Raw genomic sequence first — 18,093 nt, 5'->3', positions numbered from 1 at the left:
TAAAAATTCTTCAATAAATATAATTCCACTGCGCATGCGTATAATAACTTTTCTCTTGCAAACGACCGTGTGGTACTTCAATTTTTATGATAATATCAGAAGACCTTCACTATAAACTTAATTGATGATACTTTATTAATAGCAGAAGACTTTACTTCGATATGAACTTTAGTGACTCATTTGGTTGACATATATGCTTTGCTGATAACCGCATAGCATATATGCCACTTGAATATGAAGCAGCTGTTACGTCATAGTTAGGGCCTTAGACTAAATAGAAGGTAGTACGAGTATGTTCAATTAAACCCATTAATTTTTTATTGAACTTTATCAATATTAATATTAAATTACATCTAAATATCTAAAAATGGTTTTGCTTTATACACTATTGCAATATTTATTGAAAATTAATCGTTATCTTGCTCTATAAATTTCATCGTTTCTTTTCGAGCAACTTCCATATCTAATAATGGTTGCTTGCAGTCTTGTTGGAAGTGAAGATGTTGAAAAAAAAAGGAAAAAAAAAGTTTTTTTAAAGAGTACTTATATGGTTCATTTATAACAAGTTTTCGTCTAAAGTAACACCTAAAAGGTTTACAGATGTTTGTCTGGTAATATTTATATCATTAAGGTTAAGATTGGGTAATTTTTAATGAAGGTTTCCTGTTCTAGTTGGTTTGTGAAATAGAATAAATTTAATTTTGTTTACGCTAAGTGAGAGTCTATTACAAATAAACCATTCGTTTACTTTGTTTACTTCTTCACTAACTACTTTAAAGAGGGTTTTAATATCCATATGAGAATAAAACAGATTGGAGTCATCCGAAAACAAAATAAAATTTAGTAAATTTGAGGTAAAAGATAGATCATTTATATAAAGAGAAAACAGTAACGATCCTAAGATCGAGCCTTAGGAACTACACATGTTATTATACTTTTTGTGGTTTTAATTTTTTTTATATTGAATGTATTGCTGTCTTATTTATAAATATTTTTAAACCATTGTAAGTTATTGTTTTTTATTCCATAACTTTCAAGATTTTTTCAAGGAATGACATGGTTGACTGTGTCAAAGGCTTTAGACAGATTGACGAAGACTCCTAATGTAAAACAGTCACCATTAAAGGCATTGATTATATAAAATACTAGCTCGGTCAATGCGAGTCTGATCAGTTGAATAATATTTTTGAAGCCAAGTTGCTTGTTATACAACATGTTGTTTAATGTTTAGTCTATTATACATTATACGTTCTAATAACGTCGAAAAGAATGGTAAAACTGATATTGGTCCGTAATTTGAAGAATCCGTGTCATCACCAGACTTAAAAATAGGCAAGACTCGTGGAATTTTCAATTTTTCTGGAACTGCACCAAGTTGAAGAGAAAGATTAATGTGATGTAAAGAGGTTTCTATATTACGAAAAATTGGTTTTACAATATTTGGTATTGGCCGATACCGATGCCAATAAGTAAGGAAGGTAAGGAAGGAGGCGTGAACTTCCTGGTTAAATGCACTTCCGCGGTGCTTTGTGACAAGACCGTAAGGTCTTCTTGGGGCACCTAAAAAATAAAAAAAATAAAAAATAAAATATATGTATATATATATATATATATATATATATATATATATATATATATATATATATATATATATATATATGTATATATATATATATATATTTATATATATATATATATATATATATATATATATATATGTATATATATATATATATATATATATATATATATATATATATATATATATATATATATATATATATATATATATATATGTATATAAAATAAATGAACTATGTTTTTGTGTTTGATTTAAAAAAAAGCGCTGCAAATGCGTGTATTTAACCAACAGATTTGTGGTGGAAACAAATTAAAGTAATTTTTTTGATTAAGTATAAGTTCGCCTTACAATCAAACTTCCTCGATCCTCGATGTTCCTCGATCGAAAGTTCTGATCAAATATCAATAAAACCCATTTTTCGTGAATAAGTACTTAAACGAAATAAACTTCTGTCAAATTTTCCAATACAACAAGTTCTTAAGTTTTGTTCATCAGACATATAGATGATGTAGATATATTTAAAATATCTCTTGTTTTAATTTCATTTCTAATTTTTGTCTTCTAGTAATTCTATTCGATATTAGGGATAAACTTATGTAAATTAAACTTTTGAATTTAATTTAAAGAGATTTGTCCGTAGATTAAAAATATATTTACCTACTAAAATTAGCCATACACAGCAATTTAATTTACGGACCCTCAAATCGCTTTTAAAATATCAAAGACTTTGTAAACCTAATTTAACTTATAAAAACTAGATGGTTTTAGTTCATAGGAAAAACCGCTCCAAAAAGATTTTTATTATTTATAGGAGTGTAAAATAATCTCTTTTCAATAATACAATTAAAAAAACAAAAAAAATTTGCGCACATTGAGTTTTAGGGGTTCAAATACATATTATTTTAGGGTATTTCCGTTATGACTTTTATCCATATCATTATATTGGTACGTAGAACCTTCAGAAAAAATAGCAATACTGAAAAACCTTTTGTTCTGGAGATATGACCCTACACAAAAAAACAAAAAAAATTTATGCTATTGAATTTGTGACTCTATACTCTATTTGTGACTAAATTCTAGGCAAGATATGAAAGTTGTATTAAGTAATTTGCATTCTGGACCTTCGGTTTGCTAAGATTCCGCGTTTTTAAGATATATTACCTTTTCATTGCAAAAGTATATTACCCCAAAAATACGATTTTTAGCTACTGACTGGTATTGAACTTCGGATAAGCCTTACAAAAAGTACCACAATCCGAAATAACAAACATTTTGACCTGAAACTTTGGCAATGTTCATGAAACATGTTTAATTGCATAATTACAAAGTTTAATTAAAATTTAAGATGGTCGAGTGGGGATGATTTCGAAAATTGGACCGTTGGCGTGGAATGGCTCAGTAAACTTTTTGTAATTATTGCAACTAATTTTATTTAGTTAACAACTGAATAATTTTAAATTAACTATTAAATAATTTTTTTTTATGCAGTTGAAAAAATTAAGTAAAAATGAAACAGAAATTACCATTATAAAAAAACTGAACTTAATTGTAAGTGGTTACTACCAGCAGAGCAACTTTTTTTCCTTAGGTAGAAATAATCGATTTTATTGAAGAACCAAAGCAAATTTCAAAAAGGGTAAGTTATTAGGCTTCAGAACTTTTTCACTAATTTTGTTTTAAAACTTTTTTTTTATTTTATACTTAAACGTTATACCTAAATTGTTTTTTTTTTACTTGATGCCTACTTCTGTTTAGTTTATACAAAAACTTTGTTACTAAATATTGTTTAAAAACTTTTTTTGTTTGTACCTAAACATTGCTGGATTTATTAATTCAATGCTTTATTTAGTTCTTTTTACTGGATTGGGTTAAAGTTATCCCAGGTGATTGAAATGGTGGGTCAAAGTCATACACGGTGACTCTGACCCACCAATTCAACCCTCCAAAAAATACTTAACTTTCCCCTCCAAAAAGTAATTAATTTTCAATGGAGAGACAGATAGTTCTAACTATCCATTTTATACACTTCTAACAGTAGTTCGTGTTTGATGAAACAACTTTTGCGGTTTTTATTTAAAAGACGTTAAGGTGCAAAATGGGCAAGTCACCCCAGTTTACGGTATGTATGAATTGTTGCAAGTCCTTCTATTAAAATTGTATGTGTTAATAATAATTTTTAGTTACTAAATTGCTTTTCTGTTTAAGGTGGCTAATATATATATATATATATATATATATATATATATATATATATAAATATATAATTATTTTAAAAACATCAATAAATACGAATTTCTCTCGATACTAAACTTATTTCTTGTTGTCACATTGGTGGTACTGTATTTCAAGTGCCTTTCGAACTTTTTAGCATCGAAGAGTTCTGCGACTGTCCCAGTTAATTTCTTGTACACTATGTCTCTTGTGTGTGACTAATGCAGATCGTTCTGTTTTATTTTCTATTGTACTGTTTTTGTGTTGTTACAAGTGTGTTTTTGTTTGTTTTTTTGTGTTTTTTATTTGCATTTTTGTTTTTTTTTGTGTTTTTTATTTACATTTTTGCTTCACCTATATACTTTTTGCTACAATGACATTAAATAAGGTAGACTCCTGAGTGGCTGTCTATTTGCAGTTTGGATTTATTTCTTGGTATTAATATTACCTCTAGGTTCAAGTTAGATTTGAAGACCGTTTTATATCCTGCTTTCCTTAACACCTTACGTAATTTGGGAGACAATATTGGTACTGGTGATATTTTCAATGTTCAATGCCCCTCAACAAAATGGTATCAATGTAGATGAGAGACAATATGTCAACAAAATTTTGGACATCATTTATCGCGCACTTAAGTTAGAAAAAGGTGAAACCATCCCATTGACATGAAATTTCTTTTAAAAAATAAATTTAGTATCGAGAGATATTCGCATTTATTGATGTTTTTAAAACAATAATTTACATACTCTCATACATGTTTACATTCATATATATATATATATATATATATATATATATATATATATATATATATATATATATATATATATATATATATATATATATATATATATATATAAATAATATCCACCTTAAACAGATAAGCAATTTGGTAACTAAAAATTATTAACACATATTAAAAAAGTAAGGATGTTAAATTTTGAACTAGTATGTTTAAAATAAATTATTTTTAGAGTTTTATTTTGGGGTTATGTTCTTAAAAAGTCGCTTCGATTACTCCTAAGCTTTTAAAGCAGGAATGAGAGTGATTGCATGATAAGCATTAGGCAGCGTGCCGCGATTGAAATAATGACAGATTTTTGCCAAAATGGTTATTGGTAAATTCTTTTAAATTTTTGGTAAGAGGTATTTACTACTCAAGAAATTTTTAATGACTTAAATAATGGTGAAATAACCTTTAGAAATTTGAAACTGTAACTATCTTTTTAAAATTTTAAAATTTTTTTAAAATATTAAAAAGTAGTGTGAAAAATGCAATAAAAAAATAAAGCTTAAATAAATAAAACTGCAAATAGGTTTTGCACACATTTTTCATCTGAAAAAGAATAACTTTATTTGCTTTTAGACTTTCCAATCTTACAAGTTGAATGCAACCACCAACTGGACATCGACATTTCCGTTTACTTAGTTGAATATGAGAAAGTATGGCTTCTTTGCTATATGAATGACCACATTCTGTATTTATCATTGGATCAACAAACTCGGTCTGTTATAAAAATTAAATACAAATAAATACAAATATGTAAAATTTAAAAAAAAAAATAATAAAATCAATTATATATATATATATATATATATATATATATATATATATATATATATATATATATATATATATATATATATATATATATATATATATAGTTTATAGATATATATATACTTTAAATTTTTTCAATAAAATTTTAATTTAATTTATTTGGTTTAATTAACAAATTAATAAAAAGCGTAAACATGGCTAACGTTTTTTCCAAAAAGTTTTTCGAATTTAAAGTAATGTGTTGGGAAGATTCGGAATTTGATATGACTCTTCTACTTAAAAAAAACCCATCAAATTAGAGATTAACAAAAACTGGTGGTGTTATTGTAAATCTGTTAATTGACAGATTTACCGAAAAACGAGCAGATATTAAGGATTAGGACATACCAATGGACCAGACTTTTGACATGTTTGCATTTGCTGCTTTTTTTTTAAGGCGGTGATATTATATGGTAATTTTAAATTTTATGGTAATTTTAAATAAGCATAAAATTATTACATTTTACTTAACTGTCTAATCTTTAGTAAAATTGGTTTAAACAATATATATATACAGTACCAACTCAAATTATTAGACTCAAAAAAAAAAAATTTAAGATTTTGTTACTTTTTTGGATTTTCTTGGTTAGGTAGGGGTTATTGCTGTTTACTTTTTATTATTTATATGTAATATAACTTCCTGTCATTCATTTTTTGTTTTAGATTAGAAATATTTATGAAATATATATACTTTTAAACAATATTTTCAACTTTATAAATGGTAAAAACATTCAGTTGTTTTTATCTTTCATAACTCAAATTATATGTCTTTATATGTTCAAATTATGTCTAAATTATTGTAGACTGTCTTAAAAACTCAAATAATGAAATTTCAGTTGGTTTTTAGTGTTTTTTTAAAGTATCCTTGTCATATAATAACTTATTAAATGTTGTTGTGGTTTTAGGATTAATAATGGGTAAAGCTAGTGATGTTTCCCCATGTAAATTAGCTAAAGTTCTTCTGCAAGAAACAAATCACAGTCAAAGAAATATTACCAAATTGTCAAAGTCTCAAAGGTTACAGTTAGAAGAATAAACTCTAAACTCAAAATGGGGGTCAAATTAGAAGCACAGTGAACAGGCTGCTGTGGCCGAAAAAGAATAACAAGTGCTAGAAATGATAGAAAGATCAAAAAAGTTATTGAGCAAAATCGTAAGATGCCAGGAATAAAACTGAAAAGCGTTTTGAAAGACCAAGGAATCAACATTTCACTTGGATCTTTAAGAACGCGAAGTTACAAGTTAGGATTCAAGTGCAGAAAGCCACTGAAGAAACTAAAACTTACCACTGCTGATGATTAAAAAAAGTCTCGCTTGGGCTAAAAAACATTTTTCTTTTTCTCAGGATGACTGGAATAAGGTAGATTTTCCGTTTATTCTCTCCTGAAACTTAAACAAATAATATTTTATTAATACAAGTTTTCAAAAGACGCTTTCGCATTAATATCTTACACCAATTGATTTTACTAATACTTTAAATATTATTAAACATCAATAATTATTGCTATAGCAATATAGCAATTATTGCTAAATTCAGGTTGTATTCAGCGATGAATCTACCTTTTAAACTTTAGAAGACAAAGCCACTTTGTCCGCCACAGACCACAAGAACAACACAAGCCAGAATGTATTGTAAACATGGTAAAGCACCCAGCATCCATAATGGTTTGGTCATGCATATCAAGCAGGGGTACCGGTCAACTTTACATTGTACAAGGGAAAATGAAGCAAGATCAGTACAAGACTGTCCTAAAGACCACCCTGATTCCACAGATACGAGAGTGATTTTCTTAATGGTGAAAAAATAGTTTTTATGCAAGATTGTGCTCCATGCCATTCTGCAAAATCCATAAAGATATTTCTTGCTAATGAGAGTATCGAGCTTCTTGATTGGCCTGGCAATTGTCCATATATGAATCCTATTGATAATCTGTGGGAGCTAGTAAAACGCAAAATCAGTGCGGAAATAATAATGAGTAAACAGAAGCTTACAGAACAACTGATTAATGTATGGGTTCAAGATCCAGAAGTTAAAGCATTAACCTCAAGGTGCATAAATAGTATGTCCAGGCGTGTCAAAGCTCTTATAGAGTCAAAAAGACTCACCAGCAAGTATTAAGTTTCTTAATATGCTTTGTATGTAATAATAAATAGGTTATATAAAAAAAAATTAAGTTACGATTGCTTGTATTGCATTTTAGACACACAAATATGACAAAAAGCTAAAAATTAAGTTTGAGTCTAATAATATGTGTATGTACTGTATATATATATATATATATATATATATATATATATATATATATATATATATATATATATATATATATATATATATATATATATTTATATATATATTTATAAATATATTTTTATATATATAGAAGTATATATATATATATATATATATATCTATATATATATATATATATATATATATATATATGTATATATATATATATATATATATATATAAGGTCAGGTTATACTGCTACTGGTAACATGTAACCCAGTCCAATCTGCTTCATATCCTGCTGCCTTGTAGGATACGCCTTTTTTGGCAAAGGCTAGGAGATGCCAACTCCGACTTAAAACACCCCCTGCCTTGGGGCTCTTGGTTGAGTAAAGGCTAGAGATGGTGTCTCGGTAAAAATACTCATCTTGGGCAGATGTTAAATGCACCCAGCTACTGTCTTGTAGAAGGCCTCCTAGGCAAAGACTTAAGGGGTAAACAGATTCTATCTGTTGACCAGCCTCGCACCCCTTCTTTATCTATTACGCTGGCGCAGATGTATTTTTAAAACATTGTTTTGAGTTTAGGATGTTGAATGCTGAATCTTCTTGACTCAATGCATGGGTTTTGCTTGTGTCTCTGCTTTTATGACTAGGCAACTCATTCTTTTATCTCCTAAAGAGGGTACAGCTCTAAAACTCAGTTTTATGGTTCTGAGGCTGGCTGGTAGTCAGGTTTCCCAAACTCTGTGGTAGCTCTCAGAGAGGCTAATTCCATCAACAGCTAAAAAATATCAAAGTATTAACAGTGCCATGTTGCGCATGGATGGTGTCCCTGTTTGTACTTTTGGTGTGCATTGCAGAGGCCATATTTGGAGCCCTTTGTTATGGCTTAGGGTCTATTAATAAATATGAGGCAATTGCTTGGGCTATTAGGCAGTGTTCTGAGTACTATCTATGCTTTGAGTCAAGTTCTTCAACAAATTTAAAAATGAATAAAGTATCAAAAACTTTAAAACACAAAAAAACATCGTCATCACCAAGTTCTCTCAACTTATCATTCACTAATATTCGTGGACTTTGAAGTAACTTTTCTTCTGTTGAGTCTTATCTCTTGCAAAGTTCGCCAGACCTACTTGCTCTTTGTGAGACTAATTTGAGTTCAGCGATCATAGTGTTGATGGTTATCTTCCTTTAATTCGTAAAGACTCCAATATTCACATGCTTAGCCTGGGCATTTACATTCGTAAAAATTCACCTATTTGTCGTGAAACTAGGTTTGAATCCACAGACTATTCATTTATGTGCTTTTGTTTAGCACCACTTCACTCTATCACCTTTTTCTTTGTTCTATATCGCTCTCCTTCATCTCAAGACTGCACTCTTTTTGATGTTATTTCTGATCATATTGACCAAGCCCTCTCTCTTTATCCATCAGCTAATATAGTTGTTGTCGGTGACTTTAATACTCACCACTCTGAATGGCTTGGCTCTAGTGTCAGTGATTCTGCAGGCATTGAAGCCCACAACTTTTGCCTTTCTCAATCCCTAACTCAAATAGTTAACTTTCCAACTCGTTTTCCAGACAACCCAAATCATTTACCTTCTCTATTCGACTAATGTCTTGTTTCTGATCCTATTCAGTGCTCAGTTTCTCCACATTTACCCTTAGGTGCTTCTGATCACAGTTTGATCTCTCTAAAACTAATATCTCATTCTTCTTCATCACCTGAATCCCCCTATTATCGCACCTCTTGCAACTACCTTAAAGCTGACTGGGATTCTTTCCGTGATTTTCTTCGTGATGGCCCATGAGTAGAAATCTTTTGTCTTCCTGTCGATAAATGTGCTTCTTACATAACTTTGTGGATTCAGGCTGGCATGGAATCTTATGTTTTCTCTTGACAATTCCAGGTCAAACCTCACTCTCCTCCATGGTTTTCCTCACACTGTGCTGTTGCAATTGCCAATCAAAACCGTTACTTCCATATCTATCAGCAAAACAATTCTCCAGAAAACAGAAGTCTGTTTATTACTGCTAGAAACCATTGTAAAAAGGTTTTGTTTAACGCCAAAGCCCGCTATTCTCAGGTCATGAAATCTCGTATCTCATCTCAAAAATTAGGCTCTCGTGACTTCTGGAGAATCTTTAATATTATCAATAATAAGGGCAAATCTTTAATTCTACTTCTCTCGTATGGTTCAGACTTTGCCACCTCACCTAAAGACAAAGCTGAATTGTTTGCTAAAATCTTTTCATCAATATCATCTCTGGATTCCACTAGTTGCATTCTACCTGATATTGCCATCAAACAGGTTGATCCATTGCTTGACATTCGTATCACTCCAGCTTCTGTATCTCAAGGGATTTCCTGCTTAGACTCTTCTGCTTATCAGAGTCTTGTTTTCCAGCCTGCTGGAAAGCGACATCTGTTATCCCTATTTTCAAAAATTCTGGAGAGCAATCTGACTCGTCTAACTACCTTCTCAATAGTCTTCTTCCTATCATTGTCTTCCGTCCCATTTGTCTTCTTCCTATCATAAGCAAGTTTTTTGAATCTTTAATTAACAAACACTTAATTTCTCATCTTGAATCTAATAACTTACTTTCTGACCATCAGTATGGATTTCGATCTTCTCGTTCTACAGCTGATTTGCTAACAGTCATAACTGATAGGTTTTATCATGCATTAAATAAAGGTGGAGAGGTTAAGGCCATCGCTCTTGACATTTCAAAAGCTTTTGATAAAGTTTGGCATGCTGGTCTTCTCCATAAGCTTTTTTCTTATGGTGTATCTGGCAACTTTTTAAAGATTATTGAATCTTTCCTTTCTAATCGTAGTATAAAAGTTGTCCTCGATGGACAGCACTCTTTTTCTTATTCTTTAACTTCAGGGGTTTCTCAAGGTTCTGTCCTCGACCCTATACTATTTTTAATTTACATTAACGATCTTCCAGATATTCTCACATATAAGCTGGCTTTTTTTGCTGATGATACTACCATTTATTCTTGTCGTGATAAGAAACCAACTCTCTCTGATTGCTTGGAGAGGGCATTTGAGCTTGAAAAGGATCTCACTCCTGCTGCAGCTTGGGGCTCACAGTGGCTGGTGAACTTTAATACAGATAAAACTCAATTTTTTTCAGCTAATCATTATCGCAATAAGTTAGATCTTCCTATATTTATGAATGGTGATGTACTCGATGAGTCACCGATCTTTCTTGGAAACCATATATCAAATCTGTTGCAAATTTAGCATCTGCTAAGGTTGCTAATCTGCTAATCTCTTTATCGAGCACGCCTTTGATTCTTTTCTCTATCTCTATAAATCTCAATTCCGGCCTTGTATGGAATACTGTTGCCATATCTGGGGCAGATCTTCTAATGATGCCCTTTCTCTTTTAGAGAAGGTGTTAAAACGTATTGTAAACATAGTTGGACCTGCTCTTGCAGCCAACCTCCAACCATTATCACATCGTCGTAATGCTGCTTCTCTTTCCCTTTTCTACAAATTCTATAATGGGCACTGCTCTAAAGAGTTAGCATCTGTTGTGCCATCTTCTAAAATTCATTCTTGTGTTACTCGCCATTCAATTAAGTCTCATTCTTTTTCTGTGACTTTTCTTAAGTGCTCCAAAAACTCTTATTTATCTAGTTTTTTTCCTCGAACATCAGTTCTTTGGAATTTGCTTTCTTCATCTTGCTTTCCTGATTCATATAATTTGCAATCCTTTAAGTCGTCCATCAATTGTTATTTTGCTCTACAATCTTCATCTTTTCTCTTCCAGTAACTTCCAACTTTAATTAGTGGTTGCTCGCAACCTTGTTGGAAGCGAAGATGTTTAAATATATATATATATATATATATATATATATATATATATATATATATATATATGTAATTTTGCTGTGTGCATATATTCAGCAAGAGTGCTCGATGAATGATATCAGAGCTATATAATTGATTTTTAGTTGAGATTAAATAAAAATTACTACATGATTTTTACATGATAGTAAATCTTAGATTTAAAAAAATTAAACAAAAAAAATGTAATTGAGAACATGAAAGTTGTAAATAAGAAATTTTTTGCTTCCAGGAATTTTTTAAAGTAATTTTTATAGTTTGATACTTTTAAGTCACTAAAAAACAACTAAAACAAGAAAATGCACAAACTTATTGTAAAAAGAAATGTTTAAAACACTATTTGTTTTTATATATTTGACTTTCTTTTTTTTTGCCATTAATAAAATATTTATCACTTTTGTATATATAAATTTAGGGCAAGAGAAAATTTCAAAATCCATTCAAGAATATTTTCTGTAAATGAAAAAAACAAAACCTTTGTAATGGGACAAATGTATTGATTTGTTTTATCTTGGGTAACTTCCAACTCGCAATCATTATCAACATTGGAAGGTTCACATAATTTATGATGCTGATTCCAAACAGTATTCTTGAAATCTACAACATGAGTAAATTCGTTTAATTCAACATCTGTGTTTCTAGATTGGAGTGCTTCAAGATTTTTATTGTAGACTTCACAAAAATTCCCAATTTCCTGCCTTTATAATATGAATATACATTTTTATAACAATATCAGTATATAGAAAAATCAATTATTATATAAAAAAATAAATATATATAAAATATTTCAAAAGTTACAAATATCAAAATAAAAATACTATGAAATAAAAAAATTAAAAAATACAATTTTATAAATAACAATTTAAAATTTTTTATCGTATATCGTTTTTAAAGATCGTAATTTTACTGATAACATTGTACAAATGAATATGTCTGTATATATTTGGTTGTATATATTTAGTTGACTATTTTCAAGATTTTATGTAATAATGTAAAACTTATATTTGCATTTATAAATTTGGTTGTATTATTAAATATTTGGTATTGGTAAAATGTATATATTTGTATGTATAAATTTTTTGACTATTAAGATTAAATGTAATAATGTAAAAAACTAAAAAGCTTAAACTAATAAACTAATCAGTCACTACCTGCGAATTATCAGACTTACTTTCACATCTATTTTTTCACAGCATAAAAAAATTTCTTATAAAAAGATTTCAGGGTAAAGTTTTTATTAAAGACTCTGTTAACATTTTACAAACATTTAAACATTTTTATTTGTAGTATACTGTAAAATCAAATATTATTTACTTTTTTACAATTAAAACATTGTTTTTAGCAGCAAATGATAGAAGTTTATTTTAGTTACTCTAAGCTTAACTAAGCATGATCTAAGCTTAAACTCTTTTTTTGTTTTGTTTTTGTGTCAAACAATGAACAATAAAATTGATTTTTATTTTGTCAAATAATGAACAGTAAAATTGTTTTCACTTTTAAATTGTTGTTTAAATAGAGCAAGAAAATAAAAGTTTTTGTTGTAAATCATTTTTTAAATTTGTGGTGAAGTTCTTCACCACAAATTTAAAAAAACTTGGGTGTTGAACTTATTTAGACTTGTTTAGTCTAAATAAGTTTCTTCTGCAGTTGGAACAAACTACTGAAGGACAAACTTCAAGATCAGAATCAACATTTGGCCACACGTATTCTTGAATTTTTTAATACACTGAAGGTGTTCTAGGTGTTAAAGATTTTGATTTGATACTTTTATTTATCAAGCAAACTGCACAAGTACACAATTTGAAATCTGACGCCTTGTTGAGAAGTGATAGTCATATCTGGAAAGAAGCCATAAATAGCCTATTTTGACTACCACAATGTCTGACTTTAATTAAACTTACAAAAAAAAAAAAAAAAAGGATTAAACTTATAAGTTTTAATTTTGAAAATATACATACTTAGCAGTTAGTTCAGATTTTTTGACAACTTAAATTGTGTTTACTAATGCATTTGATTGATAAAATGCAAAAAAATTTAAAGTGGGGAGAGTTTCAACTTGGCGGTCAATTTGGAGAACAGTGAACCTCTTTCTACAAAAGCTTGACCATGAATAACCGTTTAAATCATTTTGATAATGTAAGTAAGTTCCTTATGTTTGGCTATATCCAGTTGATGAAAATAGAAGATATCTAAACAAGTGGGTTTTTTTTTATCATAGCTAAGAGATTTTTCTATATTTATTTTCATGTCATTTCTTAAAAGTATTGAATACTGAAGCATGACATTATCACTTTATGTTGCAGATAAAATTTTTAACTAAGATAAAAGCCTCGGAAAGTTTGCTTAAACGCATCCCACTAGACTGCAATTATAGCAAATGCAAGTTGTTTTTTGTATAAACTAAAAAGTTGATACATCAACTTTTTAGTTTATACACCAACTTTTTAGTTTATTTTAATTAGATTCAACCATTAATGTTTTGAGTTCAATTGGTTTAAAACAACTTGCATTTGCTTTATTTGCATTCTAGCGGGATGCATTTAAGCAAACTTTCCATGGCTTTTGTGAGAAATAAAACAAATTCATTTCTAAACTGTTTTATATCATGAAAAGTGATATTATCTTTAATAAAGAATTCTTTAATTGAAACTTCAGATGCAAAACCAATAATAACATCTTTCCTGGGTAGCAAATTCTCTTTTTTATAGAGATCTTTTTTTTTAAGTCACTACCTTTTTTGCAGTTTTGGTTTAATAAATAGACCTAAAATATTTGTTGACGATTTTCTAAGATCATTGTACATGTATGGAATCATCAGTTGATCAGTCTGATAGAGTGTCTAATAAATTCTACAATGTTGTTCCATATTTCAATTAAACGATCTGCAACAATTTGATCATCAATCCATCTTGCTGAACAGAAACTTAATGGATACCAATTTAACCCAGTAACACTGTTATAGTATCATGCAAGTAACAACAAGTGTTAAAGGTTTTTGACCAACTGCCAGGAGTAGCGTTGTGTAACAGTAAAATGTTTTACAACAGGTTTGATAAAGTGACTTTTGGATTTAGCCAAAACATTAACTTGGTGCTTTTTACCTTCATTATGACTCTTAACTGCCTGAACTCCCATGTTTGACAAGTTAAATTAAAAGTTTTACAACAACTGCTACATCTAGCAACTTTATTGTTGTCAGTCAAACAAACCATTCTTTATACTCTGGGTGATTAAGCCAATCATTTGAAAAAAATGTTTGATCCATTTTAATTATTATCAACTCTAAAAAAAATGTATTCTTCTTACAACCATATTACATTATTACATCTTACAACCATATTACATTATTATAACCATTATTATACATTATATACATTTATACATTATTATACATTATATACATATACATTATTATACATTATATACATTATTATACATTATATACATTATTATAACTATATTACAATCTTACAACCATATTACATTATTACATCTTACAACATCTTACAACAATAATATTACCATATTACAACCATATTACATCTTCTTACAACCATATTACATTAATAATGTAATATTACATATCACATTATTTATAGATTAAATGATGAAAGATTATAAATTTATATATAATACAGTTTTATATGATTTGTTAAATTAAACTTTACTCAGTATTTTAGTATTTTCTTATTAAACTCATATAGAAAATCCTACTTAAAATAATTAAATAACTCACCTATAAAATATAAACTCAAATTTAATATTGAAAATAACCAAACCATATAAATTTAACATAAAATGTACCATCTTATAAAAAATTACTGATAGCATATATAATGAATTTTATCATAACTTAAATTATTGTTAATAATTTAATAAAAAATTATTTTACAAAAAAAAGGAAAAAAAATTTCCCTGAGTATTCCCTGAATATAATTAAAAAAAAAACCCTGAGTTTTCCAGGTTTTCCTGGGATTCATACTATTGCCAGGTTTTCCAGGTTGAGTGGCAACCCTGTTAATAAAGGAATTTCGACAATATTGTCATAGTTTTTTGCAGCAAATAAACAAGTTTGATGGAGTTAAAATTCACAAACCACTGATAGCCCCAAGCTGATACAAAAGAGAGATCAGATTCAAGATTGGCTGCCTGTTCTAAGCAATTGAAAAGAGAAGACTTTTTATCAAGACATGAGTATAAAGAAAGTTGAGTCATCAGCAAATAAAGTCACTTTAGATGTAAGATTGTCAGGAAGATAGTTAATGTAGATAAAAATAATAATTATAGATAGAACCTTATAGTACCCCAGTAGTTATCGAAAATGAAAAAGAGTGCTGGCCTCCAAGGATGACTTTTATGTTAGAATGAAATGATAAGATAATCTCTAAAATTTTCCCAGATACACCATAAAAAGCAAACTTATGGAGAAGGCCAGCATACCAAAACTTTATTGAAAGCTTTAGAATGTCAAAAGCAATAGCCCTTACCTTGCTGTCCCTATCTAATGCATAATAGAATCCTTCAGAGAATTTTCTACTACTACTACTACTACTACTACTACTACTACTACTACTACTACTACTACTACTACTACTACTACTACTACTACTACTACTACTACTAATACTACAACTACTATTACTACTACTACTGGATGGACATGGGGCAGGTAGTATATATTATCATTAGCAGGGTGATTGTGATGATCCTGAACCTGACCTGACATAAAGTAGTTAAAAAATTTTTTGTGTAGTTAAACAATAAACTATGAAGTTCTGTGAAGTTATATGGTGATAATGTTTTATTTGAATAATTCAGAGGCAAAAGTTTTTCTATTGGTTTGGTTTATTCAATATTTTATGAAAAAATTACTAATGTATGTAAAATTATAAAATACCTAGAGTGAAGAAATTTTTAAATGAAATTTACATATTTCTACCGACTTCCTACTTTTAACTATACTTTAATAAAGCAACGGCTGTTATGTATAAAAGGTTGATACAAGGGCCTCTGCAGTGGTGTTATTGGAACCAGTTAAACTTTATTGGAACTAGTCACTAAATTCAGATTAAATTATTCAAATTACTTTACTGTTATAACTATACTGATACATAAAGTTTTTTTATAAAAATCTTATATATTATTTTTGTTACTTTAAGTTGCAAAGAAATTTAATTTACATTTTTTGTGAATATTTACAATGTTTTGATTTTAAATTAGTAAAAAATAATATTTTATATTTATTTAGTTTAACATTATTACATGTAAAAAACTTTGTACCTTCCATTATTTCTGCTTAAAACACTCTGTAACTGATTTTTGGAATCATTTGCTGCCTCACAACATTGTTTAAGGTCGCGCTTTAATTTTGCATATTGAATCATAACTTCATGCAACTTATCCACAATCTCTGTTCCTGATTCATTTTCTTCACAATCAAAGGCGACCTTGTAGCTTATTTCAATACCATCTTGAATTTGAGAATTGAAATCTTGAAGCTTTTGTATACAATCATCAAGTTTATGAAAACTCATTTCTACTTTGTTTGTTTATATACATACATACATACATACATACATATATATATATATATATATATATATATATATATATATATATATATATATATATATATATATATATATATATAATACTAAAATCAATCAAATGCGATGAATATCATGCACTAAATTAAGCTAAAGATACATCTAGACGCATTTCTTTTAAAAAAATTAGACTAAATCCTTAAGTATATTTAAAGGTTTTTGGTAAAATTGTGCTTATAAATAAATTGTTATCATAACATTGTTAAATGTATTTATAAATACTCTATCATAACTATATTAAATGTGCTTCTAAATAACATTTCATAATTATTAATTGGGTTTATAAATATTGTATCATAACTATTCTGTTAGTTGTGTTTATAAATATTGTTATTGAATTTTTGTTCGTGGTTTACAAAATTACCATAAAAAATCAATTGAAAAACTTTTTGAAATTTTTGTTAAAGCTTCCACTCAATGTTTTTGCTATGTTTCCACAATCTATAATTATAATCTTTACACAATACCCAGTTATGAGATCTTGCAGTTATGAGATGAGTTATGAGATACAAAACAACAAATTATAAAAATGATCAAAAAATTGTTGTTTTAAATACATTTTAAAAATAAGTGAAAAGTTCACTTGAAAAAAATCTTTTTTTTAATAATAAAGTCGACAATGTTTATTGTGTACATTTAACAAATAATCTGTTCATTAAGACCTTAAACTTAGTACACACTGTCCTCTGGCCAAGTCAAGTTTCAATTGAGCCACATGTCTTTTTAGTTTATTTTTATCACAGCAGACACATTTAATGATAAATATGTTTTAAACTACATATATATTATTGACAAAACCATTCAACATTGTTCACTAATCAACCTATACAGTTCAAAACTTGAACTATGCATTTAAAATGAGCATTAAAACTGGATGGTTTAAACTATTTAAAGAACTTGATATATTGACCATGTGCATTTAAGGTTTGTAAATCATGCACTTTAATCAAATTATGCACATTACAAATCATGTAGTTATAAACAGATTTTTTGAGA

At 28.4% G+C, this 18,093-nt stretch overlaps 1 protein-coding gene across 1 annotated transcript; it reads right to left on the bottom strand.

Moving 5' to 3' along the window:
- Window positions 1–5,012: 5,012 nt before the first annotated feature.
- On the bottom strand, window positions 5,013–17,067 carry LOC100212201 (E3 SUMO-protein ligase NSE2). The gene is made up of 3 exons (XM_065795962.1): window positions 16,772–17,067; window positions 11,967–12,189; window positions 5,013–5,300 (listed from the first exon to the last, which is right to left on the bottom strand). The coding sequence occupies exons 1-3, from the start codon at window positions 17,023–17,025 to the stop codon at window positions 5,028–5,030; spliced, it is 750 nt and encodes a 249-aa protein (XP_065652034.1). The 5' UTR covers window positions 17,026–17,067; the 3' UTR covers window positions 5,013–5,027.
- Between the last annotated feature and the right edge of the window lie 1,026 nt (window positions 17,068–18,093).

Source organism: Hydra vulgaris, chromosome 04, assembly GCF_038396675.1.
Source record: "Hydra vulgaris chromosome 04, alternate assembly HydraT2T_AEP".
NCBI classification, from domain to species: Eukaryota; Metazoa; Cnidaria; class Hydrozoa; order Anthoathecata; family Hydridae; genus Hydra; species Hydra vulgaris.
Note: the sequence above shows the minus strand (reverse complement) of the source record. Positions and strands in the feature narration are given on the sequence as shown.